We start from the raw sequence: 23,805 nt of genomic DNA on the forward strand, positions 1-23,805 counted from the left end.
CTTTCTGGATAGAGTTCCCTTGGATGTGGGGGGGGGGGGGTGGAATAGATGCTGGAGGTAAGAGGTGTGGGTGAGTGGAGGCCACGTGTAATAGCAATGTGTGAGTCGCTTCGAGTTGGTCGGTTGGGGGTAATAGACAGGAAATGCAAATCGTGTTGCGCGATGGCAATAGGGAGACAATTCTATGACTTGATTGCCGGCTATCGGGAGTTGTCGAACATGGTGACAAATTTAATCAGATTATTGGGCACAACAAGGGAGAGATGACCGGATGATTACAGAGAAAAGTGGAGGGCAGCTGGTCAGTGTGTAATTGTTGTGGTGGATGTTGTTTTAACATTAAGGGATTTAAACAACCCTAGGGGAAAAAATAAAATCAGTGGAACATTTTTTAATGACAACTTCTGATAAACTCAGCGCCTTATCCCCGTCTATTATTAGCACTCTTTATGAGGTTATGATTGACATTAACCTAAGTGTGATTGTGACATTATTCGAATGACAGAATGAACTGAGAATGGGATATGGGGGTTCATTGGTTGAGCGATTGGCTTTCGACCAGACGATCTAAGAGTTCGAATCCTGGATATCTTGACAGATATTGCTAGCACTCGGCAGCTCGTTATAATTGTCGTTTTCTGAGACATCATTCGAGTGTCAAAATCAACTGACAATGAAATATGGTGGATTATTGGTTAGAGCGACTGGCCCTTAGAACTGGAGATCTCGAGTTCAAATCCTGGTCTACTCAGAATTTTTTTTTTAGCATAACCTATTAATGTCAGGAGAAGTTAAGGCTGTTGTCCGTTGAGCGAGCTTCATCTCTCGTTGACCATTGGCAAAACGGAGGAACTATACTTCACAACTTGACAGTCCGTCGTGAAATTCATAAAGCCCTTCTATTGCAGTGTCGCTTCCAGAAATAGATCTACTCGTTTTTTGTTTTGTTTTGTTTTTTTTATATATTTTTTTTTACACTTTTGTCTACAATAAGAAATGTTTCTTGCTTCAGATATCACATGGTAACATTATTTGAGTTGAAAGAGTTGGTGTGTTTTGCCTCTTCAATAGGGAAATGGAGAGACGTGCAACTTTCAGATGAAACTAATTTCAGGCCAGATGAGCATCTCAGCACTCGCCAGTGCCTCCGTCAAGACGTTCAATCACACTCTCTCTCGAAAGAGCCGTTGTTTGTAATCTCGTGAACTTAACGCACACTGACCTTCCACTTTGACACCGGTCTAACGTTAGAATTGTTGAAACTATTGCCTTATTGAACGAGCGCTGCTGGAGGGCATCAAAATTAAAGTTGGCCGTGTTGTGGGAAAGAATCAGCTTATGTACACTGTTCTTAAAGGAGACGTTTTGATGTTGTACAATTATTTCTCTTTGTTTTATGTGTCTTCATTTTGAAGATCTCAATCTGTATTGTTCATCTCACCTCTTTCCTTTTCTCTCTTTGTCTCTCTCTCTTTGTCTCCCTCTATATTTCTCTCTCTCTCTTTCTCAATTTACCTCTCTCTTTCTCTCTCTCTGTCTCTCTTTCGCTCTCTCTTTCTTACTGTCCCTCTCTTTCTTTCTCTCTCTTTGTCTCTTTTTCTCTCTTTTTCGCTCTCTCTCTCTCTTTGTCTCTCTTTCTTTGTCTCTTTCATTCTCTCTCTCTTTCTCTCGTTGTCTCTCTCTTTTTCTCTCTTTCTCTTAGTCGCTCTCTTTGTCTTTTTTTTTTCTCTCTCTCTCTCTCTCTCTCTCTCTTTGCTTCTCTCTTTGTCTTTCTCTCTCTTTGTCTCTGTTTCTCTCTTTTTCTCTCTTTCTATTTTCTCTCTCTTTGTCTCTCTCTCTATTTGTTTTTCTCCCTCTTTCTCTCTCTTTCCCTCTCTCTCTTTCTCTACCCTCTCTTTCTCTCTCTTTTTTCTCTTGTGTTATACTCAGATCAACGCAAGCACATTTGATCTTACCTTGTATTTTGTAGATGAGTTTTTTCCCCCTCGCGTCTGATGTGAGGTGATTTCTTTTCCGGATTTATAGTTTCAGTATTGAACAAAAACATAGCAACTTTCAAACAGAAGTTTAGTTTGTATTTCACACTCGCCAAAATAATTGTAAGCCTTTCCGTGTAGAGACTTGCTTCAACACTCGTGCAAGTAAAATCTCATTTGAGAAAACATTTTAACCAATGTCCCAAGTCTCTATCGATCTATTTTGGAAATATTTTTGTTAAATAAATCGTTTCTCATTGGACATTGCGTCAAGACGTTTCCATCAGATGGTTTAGCTACAAATAATGTTGCCTTTCAATCAATTTCCAGTTTTTCAACGGCAATAGCGTTTCCATTGAGGTCAAAGATTTTTTTTTTTTTAAATTTAAAAATCTCTGTGTCATGATTCAGGTCCCGAACCAGTCGTATAATATCCCCCATATATGTCCATATTTAGCGGGTTTTTTTCCTAAGTAAAGTTTAATTAAAAATTAATTAGCTTATAATTATAAATATAATTTATATTTGGTTAATTGTATGATAAGAAGGTTAATACAACAAAATTATTTCAATCCATTATCTTCCTGAATAATCTATCAGTGGGAGAAGGGGTGGGTTTGTATCTTGATCTTGTCAGAGCCATCCACGTTGCACTCTGCATATGTCGCTTTCTCCGCCTCCTCAATTTGATATTTCTTTGGTTGCGTTGATGTCGTTGTCGTTGGCTTGCTTTCTTGTCGATCAATGCTGATGGCAGCCTCTTAGCACATAGGAAGGTATGGCATTTCATAGCTGTAGTCATCAAGACTGTTGATCTAACAAGTTGCTTCAGCATTATTCTTCGATGGGTGCTTTGCGAATGAGCTGCAAGTCCACTTGAAGGCAAGGTGTCAAACACGTCATCACCTTCATCCGAGTCTGGAGGACTCGACTGTGGGGCAGGTTTATAACATTCAACGTGCAAAGGTCCATCAACTTCAGCATCAGATTCTATTGTGTTTCCTTGACTTTGACCAGGGCTTCTCGCGCTGATCTTGACAGCTGGACAAGCTTCTGTTAAGTCCAGACCTTGCTGGTGTATTTCTTGGCATTCACAGTCTTCTTCTAAAGCTACGTACGTACAGTTCTTGTCAAACACATAGTTGCAGTAATCAAGCTTCGAGTTCCTCTCGTAGACACTGGCAGATAGAAGACAGAAGTCTTTAAGGCCCACAGCAACAGGCTTGGACGCAGACCCAACGTTGTCTTGATCTGTTTGGCTGGTTGAGGTACTCATATCAGGTTTATCTGTAGCTAAAGCTTCGGTCAAACTATAGGTCTCTTCTATTGTTTCTTCAGCGGTCTCATTCTGCTTTTCGTTGAAACAGAAACAGCTACCGTCTCTTTTCATTTCTTGTTGGCCACATTCGTTTGGTTTGCTATCACAGTCACAGACAGCACAGCCATCACCAGCATCTTTATCGTAATTGTCTGTATCGCCACATTCTTGGTTGGACAATTGTTCGCTGTTCATCAATGGTGTAGCTCTTTCATCTGTCGACTCAATCTGATACTGCTGAGTGTTCAGCAGCTCATTAATCATGATTCTCGTTTGATCTTTTATTTGTTCTTCTGTCTTGTTGGGCGTGGTAGCTATTTGTTCATTTTCATTCATGGCTTTGGTCAACTGGTTAAATGAAGAAAATCTGGTGTTGATTTCTGATTCTATCTCCTTAATGCTCTCTTTCACCGAGTTCATTTTGTATTGCAAAGTTCTTAGGAGCTCCATCGTATTAGGTTTGATTTCAAATTGGCAAGTGTCTGGATTCTCATCTTCCTCCAACAGGGCTTGTCTGAGACGTGCTGTTAGAGTTTCCTTATTTCCGTTAAGCTGTAGACCTCTTTCTCGAAGCTCTTGTCTAAGTTCTTTCATGTCAAGTTCAATAAGAAGTTTGATGGAACACATTCTAGCCAGAAAGATCCCACTTCTGACACCAATTGTTACGTATTTCTGAATCTTCTGGCTAGAAGTATTAGTAGGCACACAAATAAAAACACAGCAAAGAACTTGACGACTAAACTTTCAGTTTCATATAACTTTAATGACTATTAACTCTAACAATTCGTTACTGTAACATGTAGCGTAGAAGACTGTACAATATCTGTCAGTTTACAGTTAGCTATACTTCGTTGCAATTCATCTCTTCACTTCGTTGCAATTCATCTCTTCTCAACTTGCATCGAGCCGTATTCCACAGAACAGACCAACGACACACTTCCCAGTGTCGCTCCAGGTCTCCTAAAGCTGAACCAAGTCGTAACAGACCAACGACACACTTCCCAGTGTCGCTCCAGGTCTCCCAAAGCTGAACCAAGTCGTACTCTAGTCTACCACATCAGAGCCGCACACGTCTTACATCGACTGTATCGACTGTAACGGCTCAAGTCCACTGTAGTTTGCTGTATAGACTTTAACGACAGTAGTCCACTCCAGTTAACTCTACCCTAGTTAACTTGCATCGAGTCGTACACATTTCTCTTCCACAGAGCCGCACACGTCTTACATAGTCTGTATCGACTGTAACGGCTCACTCACGACTCCATACGACTGACTTTAACATTAACTCTCTGGCTTATATAGAGTCCCTAATCGCTTGTCCAAAGTTGCACAAACACGGCTAGTATTCTCTGAAATAACACGTGAGGAAACGTCACATCCTGTCTTTGTTTATACATGTAGATTCCAGAAAACATCGGCTGCAGTGTCATCAAGTTGGGGTCACACGTAGTGACCTCTATCTGTCACTGTTCATTAGTAACTGTCCCCCTACTTAGATCTGTTCGTCCCCTGGAACAACACGTGAGGGCACGTCACATCCTGTCTTTGTTTGTACATGTAGATTCCAGAAGACACTCGCTGCTGTGTCATCTCGCCGGGGTCATACGTTGACCTCTACCTATCACTGTTCATTTGTAACAATATATATATATATATATATATATATATATATATATATATATATATATATATATAATGACTACTCACACTTGATTTTTAAAATATCGTAGCACTGTCCAATCAAAGTACTAAAACATGTTCAAACAACCTTATTTTAAATTTTCTGACATTTTAATTCTCACAAATAAATGAATATTGTTTTAAAGTTGTTGGCAATGGGCCAAAAAAAATTTACCTTTTTTTTTTGTTTTCATTTTCTTTCTCTTGTTTATTTCTACGTATTTATTCTTTAAATGTATTTTAAAAAGAAATGAACAGAATTGAGCTCTAAAAACAAAAAAAAAGTTTGTATAAATATTGAATCAGTCTTTCTGTGAATCCATTCTGTCTAAAGTGTTTTTTTCACTTGTGTTCTCGTGTATTACTTATTGACCCTCGCTAAATGGTCGAAATGGATTTTGTTTAAATAGCCGAACAGTTGAATGAATTCTCTATTGGAAGAGCTGGAGTGCTGGAGACACACTCGAGGGTTTCTTGTTTTGTGTTCGATTTTTTTTTTTAAAACTTGAACCAGTTTCTAGATTGTTCTGGAAACACGAGATGTGCTGAAAGAGAGACAATCAGGAACATTTGTTTGTGGCACAACACACAAATAACGATGTAATGCTTTTGAAGGAAATATTTGTTGTAACCATGAAGACCTGCTTGCCTGACGCTTTTATTTGAAATTATTTGTTTTCCCCCCTAGAATGTTTCTCTAAATGTTTTGTAATCCATTACTCGTGACGTGACTCAAATAGATTTAAAGTGACGATTAGTAGTTTGATCTGTTGATAGATGTAATGGAGAGAGAGACAGAGACACAGAGAGAGAGACAGAGAAAGACGAAGACAGAGGGGGAGAGACAGATACACAGACAGACAGACAGTGAGAGACAGAGACAGACAGAGAGCCCATAACAATTTTACTCTTTAAAGTATCGCCAAAATAAATATTTTAGAGGGAAACTTTTCATCTCTGTCTGCATGCATTGCGTGGCCGAGTTCATTTACGAAAACCAGTTTATCTAACAGACCCAGGCAGTCGTTTTAAAGAGTTATTAATATCTTTACTCGAAGCTATTTAAAACTTGGACTCATTATGTTATTTATTTTGTTCTACCATGACCAATCCATGACCAATGTCAGTCAATATCGTATGGTCATCAGGTGTACTAGGATTAAACATTGCATTTCAGTTTACATTATAAAATGAAAAACTACATTCTATTGTGTCATTGAATGATTCAGTCAAACTGAACGTTACTACCCGCACTGTCGCCACATTGCGATTTCGAAAGCTGAAGAGCTCTTCAACATTTATCTGTGCATCCTAATGGTCACTCCGCTGACTATTAAAACTCGTTTAGAGATCAAATTTTAAATTGTATCGTTACAGTGCATCCACGTATTTAAAAAACTAATCTACTCTCTACCCACATCTCAAATTAAATATTACTCTAAATGTGTTAATTGTATAAATTCAATTACCCTTAGTAAGGGGTATAACTCATGAATACATTTTTGGCAAGAATAATGCATTTTTACTTCCCTGTATAGAACATATTGTAACCCTGATTCCGTGTTATCTACATTATTAAATTTTACCATTGAAGATCTGGAGGCATACCCAAAGGTTTTTTTTATAGCGGCCCCCGAAAGGGGAAAAGACGCTATTAGTTTTGTGTGGAATGTCTGTCCGTCCGTCCGTCCCGTTTAGATCTCGTAAACTAGAAAAGATAGTGAAAATAAATCCGACATCATAATATTTTAGACAATTCAAAATTCTGAAGCAACGGCTACTTTTTTCTTTTCTGAAAGCGAAAAATCTAATTTTTTAAAATCACTTATGCAAGTAGTTTCATAGAAATACACCACTTTTACAACTATTCACTATTAATAGTAACAAACACGGGGGCTCTTTAGTAGGGGTGGTTACCACTTACCATATTTGTAACACATTTATGCAAATGTTTTTTTCTTTTACATTTTTTGTCAAAAAAAAAAATATTTTTTTTTACAAATGTATTGGTAAGTTGTGTAAGTGCTGTCATATTAACTACACATTATCACGTGAACTGCGACTACAGCACTTAACTAAAGGATTTTTTTTTTACGGAAATGTTGTTTTCTTGATACTTTGAATAAGAGATTGACCCTTTACAAAACAATTAGATTAGTTAGATATTCATTATAAGACATCATTTAGGCCAGGTTGACATATAACTACACATTCTTTTTCACCTATCCTTTGGTCTGGTGGACCTCTGGGGCACCACACAAGATCTGTCAACCTTCTTTCTCCATTCTTCTCCGTCATTTGACTTTGATAGAATTTCATTCTGATATTCTTTCTGAAAATATTGAAACATGCCTTTTTACCTGCCTGGGTGGACCACTTTGGGGGGCCGATTTTGAGTTTGTGTTTCACACAAACTGTCTTTGTAACCTTGTTTTTTTTTTTATATATTTTGTGTACGATTTTATTTTCTTGTCCATGTTATAGAATATTGCTTATTGAATCATCAGACATGTTAGTGCTTGTTGCTTGTTAGTCTAGCCTTTGTTATGCGCAGTGATAGAGTGTCTCGTATTGTGAAACACTATCATTGCAAATCAAATGTCAAATTTTAATGTTGTTGTTTTTTTTCTTCACAGGATGTCTGCGCTCCACCAGGCGGCGCTTATGTCTAGCGCCCCTATGTTGCGGACTCTGCTGGAAAATGGAGCCGCCCCTGGTCTACGGGATAATAAAGGTATGTTCACCTTTTGGGGAAAAAAATTATTTAACAGGTGCTAGTAAGAAAAAGTAACATATCTTTATTTTCTTAGTGCGTTTTTTTTTTTTTTTGTTGCTAATCAGCGTTTCTTAAACCGTGAATGTCGGATTCGACCGCTCCCTGACCAGTAATGCATGAAAGACTCCTCCAACTGCCACAGCTGTCATTGCAGTTTGCGACCTTGACTTGGCTGAAAAAAGTTATTCATAAAAAAGAAACAAAAATTAACCAGCACTCAAATTTAAAATGTCAATCTAGCCTCCTTCCCTCCCCCATCTCGTATATTTGATCTTGGTCGTTGCGTAGATTTATTTAAACTGTCACGCCTTTTCTTCTTCTTCTGAAATCGCTTCACTCACAGCCGTTAAATCACATTCACAGTCGGCGTTACCTATTAATAAATATATGAATTTATACGCAAGGACTTATACATAGTGTACGTATATATTGAATATATAAATATCTATCACACGTATGATCTGTTTCTTGCCCTAAACCTATGACATTTTGAGAGCACATGTTATTCTTACTTTTTTATACACTATAGAGTTCCCGTTTCAAACCATGCGATCTATGGGGCAGAACCGGCAGATGATGTAAAGGTCTTTTGTTTCTGTTGTCCAGGGTTAACGAGGGTGTCATGTGGCCAACCGCTTTAACTTTTCCCCAACTAATGTCATTAGTGGAGCTGGTTGAACTCAGATTCGCCCAAGGATCTCGAAATTAAAAAGTCCCAGTCTTCACCGGGATCCGAATCCCGGGTTTGGAAGCCAAGAGCTTTACCCCTCAGCCAAAGTGCCTTTATACATTAAAGACTTGTACTATATTTAGATGACTATGTCCTCGCTAACATGAAACTTTAAGAAACTTTCCGAGAATGAGGTCGAGCGCTTTATCGTTGCTATCACGGGAGGAAACCTACTGCTGTGTGGTTATTTTTTTTTTTTTTTGTATTCTACCACTAATACTGAGTGCGGATAAGGAGTTTCTTTTCCGTATAACTTGTAAGATAATGTCGTTGAAATTAATTAACATGTATTTGTAATATACAAACAAATAAAAAATAATAATATTTGTCCCTTAGATGTATGCGCGAGAGAAAGCTAGAAAGGGAAATAATACATTTATCATGTTACATTTTTGGCCGTGTCCTTTCTCTCTCTCTCTCTCTCTCTCTCTCTCTCTCTCTCTCTGTATATATATATATATATATATATATATATATATATATATATATATATATATATATATATATATATATATATATATATATATATATATATATATATATATATATATGTATATAAAATTTCTAGCAAGAAGACGAATCCTGCCTTTCCGTCTTAAAGTACATAGAACTCCCATCGCTGGAACCGACTTTCCGGAAACCTCGATAATGAGAATCCTCCGTGTAATATCACAGCGCGATATTTTTAAAGCTATTTTCCTATGTTTGGTATCTAAATATAGTCTCCATGACGTGACCACTCCCTTTGGTTTATCACGAGGCCGTGACCTTGATGACCCATGCGTGTAGATACTCTTTCTTTTTTTATGTTTGTTGTGGGGGAGGTTAGGGGGAAAAAAAAAGGTTTCTTGCTGCATAATAATCTGTAGCTGATGTGTGGCCACGGCTTGGCCACCTAAAAAAGGGACTTGAATTTAAATCCCGACTCGAATCAATTTAACAACAATTTTAAACACTTGAACAATTTATTTCTTTTGCCACAAAGCACAAATGCAACAAAAGCAGTCATTACAAAGAATATGCATGACTGAATGCATGACGCGTAGGACGTAATCATCTTTTTTTTTGAAGTAACGTCTGTATTATATTAGATAATAACAGTATACAAATAGCATACTCAAAATAATAAAATGAAAACAAAGAGAAAAGTAATGATGATGTAAGTGAGTAAATAGATGATACGTTATAATAACAATAACAATAAACAGGTACATTATAATAATAATAACAATAACAATAAACAGGTACATTATAATAATAATAACAATAACAATAAACAGGTACATTATAATAATAATAACAATAACAATAAACAGGCTATCTGGCTCGATGCATTTTACTATTTTACAATTACTAAGCCTGTTAAATTGTTCATTTTGAGAATTAAAAAACACTTGTTTAACTGGTTAACATCAACGTGATTATTATCAATTTTATTTGTTCCTTTTTAGCATACGCCAATAATTCTCTACGATTCTTTCCTTTCAGGCTTTATCTACCATTTTTTTTATCTTATCAGCATGTTTTGTTATGGTAGTATTTACAATGTAGTTTTAATCTTGACAGGAGTTTCTTAAGTTTGTATTAGAATATTATTTTCTCTTCCACTAAGTCGTTAATATTTTGCTCGGTACTTCTGGTGGAATTATCCGAGTTTATTTTTAGTATTTTTAAAATTGATATTCGACTTAATTATAATAATAATAATAATAATAATAATCTTTATTATCCGTAAGGAAATTTGTCTTACATTTTGTGCATTACACCAAACAAAAAACATTATAACTATAAGAAACCAAAGTGTACATTCACACCAGACTCACTCATAATTTACATGTGACAAAGTTTATACCAGATTGTTCTTATTTAATGATTTGATTGCCAGGGGAACAAAAGAGTGTTTGTGTCTGTTTGTCTTTGCTATCGGTGTCTTGTATCTCTTTTGTGATGGTAAAATCACAAAATCCTGACACAAAGGGTGATTCTTTATTTCGAGGATCTTGTTAGCTTTTTTAGAGATGTTTGTCTCAAACAACTGCCCAAATGGGGTTTGTTTTTTGCCAATGATTTTGCCAGCAGCAAAAGTTATAAGTTATACATTTCGACTATATGACTGAGCTTTGGTTTTCTGAGCTCCTAGCAGTCCTAGCAGCACGGAAGCCTTATTCCAGATTCCCTTTCCCAACTGGTCCTCAAAAAAAATTGGACCATACCGTACTGAGCATGCTATAATCATGAAAGTTGCGCTATATAAAAGCAATTAATAATAATAATGAATAATATAATAAACCCCTCCACATTTGTTGACCCTTCTTATACTTTAGAAACTAAATCCGCTATTTCTACACTTTGATTTATGTCATATATTTGCATAGAAATATTCTCCCTCATCGAGAGCTCACTCCTTCAATGTCACTCCTTACTTGGTCAGCCATTATAACCCTCGCCCCCCGCCCTCCCGCGGTGTGTGTAACATAGAGATTGGGGTGAGATGTTAACATATGGATCTGACCAAAAGCCTTTACGAATTGTCAGGATCGTGTTCGGTCACTGGTACCGCCATACTGGAGTCAAGAGTCAGGAGGAGAACTCGTTTTGTTTGATAAATTGACAAGGTTAATTCCCCTGTCTTGTAGCCTACCATTCACTTCTAACCCCCCCCCCCCTCCTCTCAAACTCTTGGTTACGACCCTCGGCTCGTGGTCCTCGTCTAGTAGATTTATGGACGAACTCGTTATTAATGGAATCTTTAGAATTGCCTATTCTCAAATTGTATCCCGTCGACCACTGAAACAGATGGAAGATAAAGCCTAGGAAATAGAACTAAAAAAACTGTGTATGTGTGCCACGTACAAGTAATACAAGTAAAAGTATAATAAGAACATATGACCCACCTTTAAAAAAAAAATTTAACATTGTGTAGGCCTGCATTTAGCCTACGTTGGCACTTCTCAAAATATGTAAAGTTTTACTATGCACCAGTGTCCAATGTTGATGTAATGTATTTCACTTCTACATGTAGATATGCTAAAATCCCAAATGGACTGTCGTTGGGTGGTCTTGATGGTCCTGGGTTTGAACCCTGCCCTCTCATTCTTTACTTGAGGCTTTGGCCGAAGTGTAAGTTATTTTAAAATCTGAAGGATCATCAATATATTTAAAACAAAACCTGGTTGTAAGTACGGTCTAACCTGTTGCAGACGATATAAATTAATTCATTAATAATTTAATTTATAGAGCACTGTAAACAAACAATTAAGTTATTTATAGCTTGGTGGAATTAACTCTTTCTCTCCTAACTGACAATACCAACTTAGATTCCACCAGAATGTGGTAAATAATTACGGAGAGAAAGAGTTAAAAAAAATAATTCATGCAGGCCTAGTAGTACAAAATAAAAAACACACATAGGCATGTTCAGGTATCTAAACCTGTCGCTTTTGTTTCTAAAAGTTTTCTGCTTTGCAAATTTCGTGTCAAGTTTGATCATTTGAGGCAGCCTGACCGGCCCATTTGTTCCCCGCCCACCGGCCATTGCCCGAATGCCCATACAGCCAGTCTGCCCAGCTTTAAGTGCATACTTAGTGTCAATGTTATTCACTGTAACTACGGCATTGAGTTCCTATTTGTTGCGATGTCAAGGACGTGTCCGATCCATTTAGTACCATTAGTCTGTTATGTTAATTGAGGTTTCTCAAAACTGACCACTGGCTATCTACGAAGATCATGTAAATATCGAAGATAAGGACCATCCATTACTAGCTCGATGTCAAGCGGCCTGCCTACACGTTCTGCATTAGCATCATATAGTACTCGCCAGTGTCTCGTTGAGGATTATCGACAATCTCATCTTGGGCTCGTTGATCTGGAAGGAGACAGGATGTGAGCATGCTCCTGATGGGGTTAAAAGATGAGGCGGTCTACGAGTGGTCCATTGTCTCATCTTCACTTCAAAGAAGTGTGCGGAATATAAGTCATTTAACCTACTCTGCTATTTCTGTCTTTTGTTGTGTATAGTTCTTTGTTGTTGTTGGTTTTAAATTAAATTTCCTCTGTGTCTCTATTCATCTCTTCGAAGCTATTATTAATGACCAGATATCGTATGGATGGCAATGTTGTTTAATCCACCTTCGTGTATCATTCATCACAGGTATGATAGCCCTCCACTATGCCACGTGGCAAGGTGTTCCTCAAAGTGTGCAGATCCTTCTACAAAAAGGCTCCCCCGTCAACGAGCAAGCCCTCAACGGAGAGACGCCCCTGCACTTGGCTTGTCAGCATGGACACATGGAAGTGGTAAGTTCACAGTAAGACTTCTGGGTTAAGTTACAAAGAATCGACGCAAGGTTATCATTTCTTCGTTCATCATAAACTGTGTTGTTAACTTGTTACTCACCTTATGTGAGGTTATCATTCATAAACTCTTGAGCTGCATTTTTCCCCCTTCATTGCTTTTTTAAGGGGGATAACTCCATATTTAAAGACATAGTTCTTAATACTATAAGAATTATTTCACTTTATTCTATGTTAATAAAAATTAATTGATTACCACTAATTAGTTAACTTTGCCGGAGGCACGGTGGCTAAGCGGTAGCGTGCTTGGCTTCCGAACCAGGATAGCAGGTTCGAATCTTGGTGAAGGCTGGGCCTTTTTTTATTTCGGGAATTTCCACCCAGCTCTAATTGGTTACCTGACATTAGTTGGCCACAGAAACAGATGACTTTCACATCATCTGACCACAAGGTCTGAAAGGGAACTTTACTTTACTTCGACAATAAATAATTGTGCAAAGTTTCAACTTGATCCGAGAATGGGGAATGGGAGAAACGATGTGTTCAGTATCTGTATTAGAGTGAGAGGATGTAAGCTTTGTGATAAACAATTAATCATTGGAGCAGCTGGTATCTTGATTTAAATGCTAGTTAAACTGTATTTACAGTATAGTAAAGTCAAGTTTCCCCTTTCCCCTTTGTGGCCTATAGGGCAGATGATGTAAAGGTTTCTGTGGCCTACGGCCAGCTCAACGACCAACCGCCTTTACCTTTCCCCAACTAATGTCAGATACCCGTTAGAGCTGGGTGGACTCAGAGGCGCCCGAAGTTCCCGAAATTAAAAATCTCAGTCTTCACCAGGAATTGAACCCGGGAACCCCCGATTCGGAAGCCAAGTGCTTTACCGCTCAGCCGCCGCGCCCTCCTAATTACAATATAGTGAGTTATATTAACTACGACAACCGTAGAATTGTATAATCTGACTTAAGGAGTAGAAATACAAATAACAACAAATATGATTTCAATTGATGTGCTCAAATACATTTATTTCCTTTTTTTGTGTGTTAAATACTTCATGATGTTTCATCCTGTCACGTGTTCAGAACGAGATTAAGTCGTGCACAAATATCAAAGCAGATAAATATGGATTTTTTTTCTTCATGTTAATATAATCATCCATTGCCTTTCGAGACAAAAGGAGCCATATATATTAATATAATGTAGAAAAGCATCTGCGGATTAACTGGATCGACTGGAGCCCTCAGCCGTCTGAACTTCAGCGCCCATTTGTTGAAAGCCATAAATAATAAATACAAATGTTACAAGAAAGGAATGGACGTATCAAAGCGCGTAAATTGACCAGGTCCATCTCTGCTGCCGTATCTTGAGCCGGCTTTACATGGAAACAAAAAAAAAAGAATAAGTGACCAATTGTATCTATTGCGTTTTTGCAGTATCGAACGCCAAATGTATGTCATGAGTTTGTGCAGTATCGAACTCCAAATGTATGTCATGAGTTTGTGCAGTATCGAACTCCAAATGTATGTCATGAGTTTGTGCAGTATCGAACGCCAAATGTATGTCATGAGTTTGTGCAGTATCGAACTCCAAATTTATCTTTTGAGTTTTTGAAGTATCGAAAACCAAATGTATGTATTGATTTTGTGCAGTATCGAACTCCAAATTTATCTATTGAGTTTTTGAAGTATCGAAATCAAAATTTATCTATTGAGTTTGTGAAGTATCGAAATCAAAATTTATCTATTGAGTTTGTGAATTATCGAAATCCAGTTTAGTGCATATGCTTCAAGTTACAATTAAATCGTATCGATTCCTTGGTTCCTTAACCTAATTCTAGGTATCAGTTTTGAAATGGTCACAGCATGACCTTGTTTTAAGTCGTAGTGAGTTTTGTAAAGCATCCACCAATAGCTGTATTTTGATTGTGTTGCTAGGCAACGTTGCTGCTGAATCAACATGCCGACCCGACAATCTGTAACAAGGAGCTGAAGACCTCGTTGGACTTGGCTTGTGAGTTTGGGCGGACAAGGGTAAGTACATTGCGAGCATGCTGGCGAGAGGAGAAATGTGCATGTCTATTTGTGGGTGTGTATTTGTGGAATGAGAGCTCAGCTAATACATCAACATTTCTTTTACGACCTATAAACCAATGTTTTATCGATACGAGGTGGCCAAACGAACGCATTAAAAAAAAAACATTCCTTTGTTAAGGACAGGAGTTCGAATCCCGATGAAGACTTTGTTGTTGTGTTTCTCGGCCACCTCGTCCCGAGACATGACGTTAAACTGCGCTCCTCTTTCCTTAGCACTTTTGGAGCTCAAAAGTGCCCTACTTCTTTTCTATCATTGTGTCTGCCTCCTCTTTTCCTAAGTCTGCCTTCATTGATCATCACACTGTCTCCTTAACTTTAAATTCTCACTACGTCCTAGACCAGTCCGTTTGCCGTGGACTGCGACGGGTAAGGGGGGATAAAGAGATCCTGGTGTTTGAGTGGTGGCTATCTGAGGATAAACCACAACAACACAATACTTTGGCTCCAAGTTCCCCTAGACCTGAGACCCAGATGGCCCGCTCTGGGTCAACCGGCTGGTCATGCCGAGCTACCAGCATAGGTCGTCGACCTATGCTGGAGGGCGGTGGCTGGAGGGTCAATCAGGGAGCTGCTGTATTGGACACATGTCCGATGTAGCAGCTGACTGAGTATAGCACCTGTGTAGCCCTGGCGGGCTCATTCTGGACATCCGAATGGCCCGTCCCCTTGTTGGACTCGATGGCGGGTGGGGAGCACAGGTGCCGAATTAACCAAAATATATATGGACCAAAAAACACACACAAAACTACTTGCCCCAGACCTATGTCTGGGCAAGAAACGACGAATTGACGATAAAAAAGAGGAGGTCGCAAAAAGCTGTGCCACCTGGCCATCATTTCTGGTGGTTAGATGCACAGAGGAGGGAAAAAGCCTGACCAAGTTGAGCCCTTTTATTATCTATAAGGGACTCAAGTCAGTAGTGGGAGAGCCCAAGAGTGTGTCTAAGCTACACAAAACAATGGAACTCCTTGTAGAAGTAGACAGCAAGACACACTCTGATGGGCTTTTAAGATGCAGAAGACTCTGTGATCTCCAAGTGGAAGTCATGCCACACAAGAGTCTGAACACCAGCAGAGGTGTAATCAGCTCTAGGGACCTACTGGAATGTTCCGAGAAGGAAATAGTGGAGGGCATTGAAGGAGTCACCCATGCCCTGCGCATTACCAGGCGCAGGGAGGGTGAGGAGGTCAAAACCGCCACTATTATCCTCACATTCGGAACTAGGACACCGCCAGAGTATGTGAAGGCAGGATACCTACTAGTTCCATAGAGGCCCTACATACCTAACCCCATGAGGTGCTTCAAGTGCCAGGGTTATGGACACGGCGCGGCAGTCTGTAAGAGGAACACTGTGTGTGCCAGATGTGCTGGAGAGGGTCATGAGGACAAGGGCTGCACAGCCCAGTTCAAATGCCCAAACTGTCAAGCTGGCCACTCAGCCTACTCCAAGGACTGCCCTGTGTGGAAACAGGAGGTTGCCGTGCAGGAGTACAAGGCAAGAAACGGATGTACCTTTAGCCAGGCGAAATCGGCTGTACTGGCCCTACCCAAGGGCCAATTCGGCTTGACAAAGACCTACGCCCAGGCTGTTGCTAAGAAAGGAAGATCCATAGCCACACAGACGGACACATTGACCCCACCACCCCCTCCTCCTCCCCCAACTCAGAAGAAAACACCGCCAAAGAACACACCTCTGAAGAAACAAGAAAGCCCTGTTGTCATGCTAAAGAACAGGTTCTCTGTGCTCGCTGATGAGAGCATGGAGACTGAGCAGCATGTCAAAACCAATACTCCGGGAGAACCCGGAGACATCATGTCTGACACAGGTTCTCCTCAGAGAACCCAGCCAGACACCCCAACCTCTACTGAGTTAGAGGTTGACCAACTCCCTAAGGGGAGAAATCAAAGCGGAGAGGATGCCCGAGGTGAGAGAGGAGGAAATAACCTCCGCTCTAACCAGAGGGATCTCCCCTCTCCAGAGAGAAAGACTTCCCCCAAAAGGGGGTTGTCCTCCTCTCCATCCAAACCCAAGAATAAAAATACCAAGGTCACTGGAATAAAGGGAAACCCCCCCCCGGGGGCCTCCCAAGGCCAAATAGCTCCAAGTAGGTCATCTAGAATAAGCCATGGATTCCAGAATTGTACAGTGGAATTGTAGAGGCCTCAAGGCCAATTACGAGGAAATGCAGCTACTGATGGACTCTGAGACTCCTGTAGCTGTCTGCTTACAGGAAACATTTCTAAAAGATTGCATCAGCTTCCGAAGCTACCGTGCTTACACCAAGAATGTTGAGGATGCAGAGAGAGCATCAGGTGGAGTCTGTATCCTTGTGAAGGATAGCATCCCCCATGAGAGGGTAGAACTACAGACCACACTACAGGCCGTAGCAGCTAGGATAACCCTTCACAAGGTTATCACTTGCTGCAGCCTGTATCTACCACCAGGCGCTCCATTAAACCGAACAGACATGGAGGACCTATTGAAACAACTCCCCCGGCCTTATTTAATCCTTGGGGATTTCAATGCCCATAACACCATGTGGGGATCCAACAATACCGACACAAGAGGTCGTATGCTGGAGGATATCTTCCTCCAACATGATTTATGCATACTTAATGATGCATCACCGACCTACTTGCACCCAGGAACTGGATCATTCACATGCATTGACCTCACCGTATGCGTCCCCGGACTTCTGGACGATTTTAAATGGTCAGTTAGCAATGATCTACGGGGAAGTGATCACTTCCCAATCATCATTACTAACAATCTCCCTTCATTGGGACGACCTCAGCGGTGGAAACTGAATAAGGCCGATTGGGAACAATTCCAAAAAAGATGCTCTGAGGATATCACAGAAAATATCCTCCATGAACAGAACCCAGCTGATACCTTTGCTAGCAAGCTACTAAGTATAGCCAGGAAAGTTGTACCCCTAACCTCTGCAAATCCAAAACGGCCTAGCAAACCATGGTTTGATACAGCTTGCAAAAGTGCTATTGGTGATAGGAAAAAACGACTGGCTGCATTTATAAAGAATCCTTCCCAGGAAAACCTAAAGCTATTCAGGATAGCTAGAGCAAAGGCTAGACAAACCATACGGTCAGCCAAAAGGAATTCCTGGAGAAGTTTTGTCGGCAGTCTGGATGCCAAAACTTCTGCTAGAGCGGTTTGGAAGGCAGTAAGGCGAATCAAAGGGAAATAATCAAATGCAATAGGGCATTTGAAAAATCAAGGACGAACTGTCACGTCCCCCAGAGAAATAGCTGACTGCCTTGCATCCTCAATAGCAGAAAAATCATCCACTGCACACTACACGCCAGAGTTCCAAAAAGTCAAAACCAGGGAGGAAAGACACCCCATTGATTTCAGGTCAGAGAACAATGAAGACTACAACAAACCGTTCTCGCTTGAGGAACTGAGGGAATCGCTGGACAAGTCACATGACACAGCGCCTGGAGAAGACGAAATCCATTACCAGTTCCTCAAGCACCTTCCCGAACTCTCATTGGCAGTCCTGCTAGGGGTCTATAACTGTGTGTGGCAAACAGGCGCCTTCCCAAACAGCTGGAGGAAAGCCACAGTTATACCGATACCTAAACCGGGAAGAGACGGCTCTGACCCAGCTAACTATCGACCAATAGCACTAACAAGCTGCATCTGCAAAACCATGGAAAGAATGATTAACAGTAGGCTGGTCTGGTACCTGGAAAGGAATAAAGTGATCTCAAACTACCAGTGCGGATTCCGGCAGGGGCGGACAACAACTGACCACCTGGTAAGGCTGGAAGCTTATATTAGAAATGCATTACTCAGAAGAGAACATCTAGTAGCTGTATTCTTCGATATAGAAAAGGCCTATGACACAACCTGGAAACATGGCATTCTACGTGACCTGGCGCTTATGGGGCTTAAGGGACACCTCCCCCGTTTTGTGGAGGAATTCCTGAAAGATCGAAAATTTCAGGTTCGAGTGGGCAACTCCGCTTCTGACACTCATGACCAGGAAATGGGTGTACCCCAGGGCAGCATTCTGTCAGTCACCCTGTTCAACATTAAAATAAATAGCATCATAAATGCGCTGTCCCCTGGCATAGAGTGCTCTTTGTATGTTGATGACTTTGTCATTCTTACTTATGGGAAAAACATGAACACCTTAGAAAGGAAATTACAGTTATGTTTAAACAAAATTCAGGGTTGGGCAAACTATAATGGTTTCAAATTCTCAGACTCCAAAACAGTTAGTATGCATTTTTGTAATCTAAGGGGACTCCACCCAGACCCTGAACTATTTATACACAAAAAGAAGATCCCTGTCGTGAAAACTACAAAATTTTTAGGCCTCACCTTAGATTCCAAATTTAATTTTCTCCCCCACATTAAGGAACTTAAGAAGAAATGCCAAAAGTCATTAAACATACTAAGAGTACTCAGCCATACGGACTGGGGAGCTGACAGAGATACCTTGCTGCTGCTCTATCGGAGTCTAATTCGATCCAAGCTAGACTACGGATCCATAATATATGGAGCAGCAAGGAAGTCGTACCTAAAAATACTGGAACCAATACAAAATGCTGCCCTGCGTCTCTGTCTCGGCGCGTTTCGTACATCACCTATCCCAAGTCTCCATGTGGAGGCTGGAGAACTCCCCATGGATATAAGAATGAAAAAGCTTGCAATGCAGTATATAGTCAAGCTAAAATCCAACCCCACGAACCCTGCTTTTGACTCCATATTTAACCCCACAGAGGTAGAATTATACAATCGAAGGCCTAACGTCATACAGCCGCTGGGCCTTCGAATGAGAGAACCCATCCAAAATTTAACCCCACCCATTGACCAAATCTCTAAAATAGAAACCCCTCAGAATCCTCCTTGGCTAATGAATAAACCCAAATTAAATTTATCCCTCCTTAATTTCAAAAAAGAAAATACAGACCCAAGCATACTACAAGTCCACTTTAGGGAACTGCAGGAGAGCTACGGAGATTGTGGCACCATCTACACAGACGGATCCAAAATGGAGGGAAAGGTCGCGTGTGCCTGCTCCTTTCGGAACAAAACAATCTCCCGTAGACTCCCCGATGGCTGCTCCATCTTTACGGCCGAATTGCACGCAATATTGCTTGCACTTATGGCCGTAAAAGCATCAGAAAGGAGGAAATTTATAATCTGCTCCGACTCCAAATCTGCATTGCAAGCTTTGGGGCGGATGAAGACTGACATCCCATTGGTACATAAGAGCCTGAAGCTGTTGGACCTAATAACAGCCGACCGTAGGGATGTCACCTTCATCTGGGTCCCCTCCCATGTTGGCATTGAGGGAAACGAAGCCGCAGACACAGAAGCAAAGAGAGCCCTAAATCATGCGGTGTCAGGAACCCAAATCCCCTACTCGGACCTGAGACAAAGTATTGCCTCTGCCACCTATCGAGAGTGGCAGAACCGATGGGAGGCTGAGACTCACAGTAAACTCAGGCAGATTGTGGCGGATGTCAGGTGGCGGCCCACATCTAAGGGTCTGACAAGGCGTGGTAGCACAACCATGTCCAGACTTAGGATTGGCCACACCTACATCACGCACTCTTTTGTACTGAAGAGAGAGGAGCCCCCACTTTGCGAGTACTGTGACTCTCGCCTCACCGTGGAACATATTCTCGTTGATTGCCCCAGATACCAGGATGTCAGGGCGAAACATTTTAGAGCCACTAATCTAAAAACACTATTTAATAATGTCGACCCTGGGAAGGTACTGGGCTTTATTCGGGAAGTGGGGCTATCTACGAAGATGTGATTTCTGAATTTGTGAACATACACTATTTACATTAGATTTTTACCAAATATTTAAATTTTTACTACCTTTACTATTTTAACTGTGAATAGACCTTAATTTTAATTATATTACTGTATAGAATCTGGCCCTTGCTGTTTAGAGAGAGAGTAGTCCTTAAGGGACTGCAGGCACGACATGGCCTAAATTGTGCCGATGTGCCTCAAATCAACAAATCAAATCAAATCAAATTCTCGGCCACCATTTAGATGTCCAACATACTGAAACATATCTCATAGAACACTGCTACACAAGCAATGAATATAACGAGAGCACATTGAGACGCTCTGTGCAAATAATCTTATTATTATTGAAAGAATTGATCTAAAGCCATCAACGTTTTTTCCCCTCCATCTTTTATTAATGTCTTGAAGTTGTTGACCTTGTCCAATGTTCTTAAATAAATTTGTAAAATAAAAATATATTAATAGTTGATGACATTTTACCTGAATTTTTTTTTTTTTTTTGTGTTATTAAATTTTGCGAGGAAACTTTATCTCAAACTATAATTTCCGGTGAGCACCAGTTTCATTTCCGGTGGTAAGTTAATATTTTGGCTTGCGGGCTTATAAAAAAAAGAAGGGGGGGGGGGGTGAGCATACACAGATGATGTAAGACTCCTGATATTTTTATTGAAACGAATTCTAGTCGCGACGCAATAATAATAATATTTCTTTTACCTTTTTTAAAACATATATTATATTATACCACTTCGTGAAATGAGGCTAAAGATTCCCCCATAGTGAAATATTGTATTATTGTACTACTAACTACGCCTATAATAAATCAGCGATCTTTACTCGGTCTGTGTTAACAATTTTTTGGTTCAGCATTGTTTCTATTGTTTAAATTCTTTTTGTCTAACAAGCCTAGTACATTAACAAGTCGTCTTCTTTTGGGTGGTCGAGTCCTCTGTTTGACCTTTAATACGACGGGGCACTCGTGTGAGCTCACGTCGAAAGCGCAGGTCAAAACCTTTCACCTGACCCTGTCACCTTGACATAAGCCACTTAGTCTCCTACACCGGCGAATCAATAATGAAGAACCTAATGGACCCCGTCTGACCAGTGGTCAACCAAACCAAGTACTACGACCCCGTTATAGAAATAGTAGTTCACCTAATTAAGCGTCTCTCTTGTTTAACAGCTGTACAGTATTATCATGAAGCACTTTTTTTTTTCTGCGCAACTGAGTGTGAACTAGGCTGATATTTGAATTTTGTAATTAAATAAAACAAAGTCCTTTAGAACCTGCTAACATCTAAAATATTTTTTTAGCTACCTACTTGACGGCCGGTCTAATAGAATATCCAAAAGTAACGTCATTTGAAACAATTATTAACATCTTCTTCTATCGTTGATTTTTTTTTAACCTCTACACGAACCCTTAACTGCATTAATTGTCAAATAGTTGGAACAATGGATTCATTCTGTTTTAACTTCTTAATTCATAGTTCTACTGTGTCCTTCCTAGTGTACCTCTGTAATCTGTTTTGGCATATTAAACAATGTTACCAGGTAAAAGTTACAGCAGTCTTCATTTGAATCTACAAAAGCCCTGAAGACCTTTCTATCATAGTAGAACACAAAAGCCAATGTTCTGGTTGTGTCATCTGTCGTATTTTTAAATAGCTCTCGATCAAAGGGTTTATAAAGTATACGTCATCCTCATTAGTGGCATACATGTCAAACCTGTTCATGAAACTACAAAGAAATATCACTGTAATATTTGATAATATTACTATAATATTTGGCAATTGCATCATAAAAAAAAAAACCAATTTCTTGTTTTGAGTAAAAATAAAATGTCAACGATTCTTCTTTGGCCAGCCGGAATTAAAAACATTGCGATCTGGGTCAAATGGTTTGGTCATGTTGAGAGCCCCCTACCAGTTGACCTGAATTCATCGAATGGCCAAAGAAGCGATAAAGGGGGAGTCAGTAAAACGTGGAGGACTCGGGATGAGTGGACTGATGAGTGACTTCAGATGGATGCCATTTTCTATTGTTTGTTTTCCTAATCTGTATGATGGATTGGCTCGCGACCTCATTTCATATCGGAGTAGTACATGATGGACAAGGTACTGAGACAAAATGTATTGATTAAAGTTGGAGGTGTACTTTCCATTTCAGACAATAGAGATAGTGGTGAACTTTCCATTTCAGACAATAGAGAAGCAGGTGTACGTTCCATTTCAGACAATAGAGATGCAAGTGTACTATCCATTTCAGACAATAGAATTAGAGGTGTACTTTCCATTTCAGAAAATAGAGAAGCAGGTGTACTTTCCATTTCAGACAATAGAATTAGAGGTGTACTTTCCATTTTAGACAATAGAGCTAGAGGTGTACTTTCCATTTCAGACAATAGAGATAGAGGTGTACTTTCCATTTCAGAAAATAGAGAAGCAGGTGTACTTTCCATTTCAGACAATAGAATTAGAGGTGTACTTTCCATTTCAGACAATAGAGATAGAGGTGTACTTTCCATTTCAGACATTAAAGTTCACACATTCATTGACTTGTTAATGCTACGTACAGTGATGCACTGATTTCAATTGAAGTTGTATCCGTGTCTTTAGTGTGAAATAAAAGGTTCCTAGATACTTTCTTAATTTTTTTTTCCCATATCATCTACTGGGCAGGTGTTGTGGAAAGCTTTATCAGTCGATCTGCTGTTTGATGTGATGACTAATTAGTTGAAAGACAGTCTTGCTGCATTGTTTTGTTTTCTCTTCACGTAACGAAAGAAACCTTTTTTTTCGTGTTTTGCAACGTTTTAGTTGATAAGTGCACGTCTGTATTCTTCATCTTTAACAACAATGTGGGCCTGTTTTTGTTATGCAAGCAGCCAATCAAAGGTCGAGTGTCTCATCATATGAAGACGTCTTGTCCAACACAGAATATTGCTACTCCTTAGGAATGTATGAAAGTGTGATAATCATTAACTTCATATTCACCTTCACCTATCATTTAGTCTGTTGAACCGTTGGGGCACCACTCAAGATCTTTTGGCCGTCTTTCTCCATTTCTCTGTCTTTTGCCTTGGGTAGAATTTCTTTCAATGACATTTTATTAATAACAATATTTTCGAATTTAATCTACCTCT

General features: G+C 39.8%; 1 protein-coding gene across 3 annotated transcripts in view; it reads left to right on the forward strand.

The window, feature by feature from the left end:
- The window catches only part of LOC106057959 (caskin-2-like), a 258,135-nt gene that overhangs the window by 84,712 nt on the left and 149,618 nt on the right, over nt 1-23,805 (forward strand). For all 3 annotated transcript variants that reach the window (XM_056018782.1, XM_056018783.1, XM_056018784.1), the window contains exons 3-5: nt 7,611-7,708; nt 12,631-12,776; nt 14,708-14,803. In XM_056018782.1, the coding sequence (XP_055874757.1) occupies nt 7,611-7,708; nt 12,631-12,776; nt 14,708-14,803 (340 nt within the window). The remainder of the gene's footprint in view (nt 1-7,610; nt 7,709-12,630; nt 12,777-14,707; nt 14,804-23,805) is intronic.

The sequence above is a fragment of the Biomphalaria glabrata genome, chromosome 2, assembly GCF_947242115.1.
Source record: "Biomphalaria glabrata chromosome 2, xgBioGlab47.1, whole genome shotgun sequence".
Classification (NCBI taxonomy): Eukaryota; Metazoa; Mollusca; class Gastropoda; family Planorbidae; genus Biomphalaria; species Biomphalaria glabrata.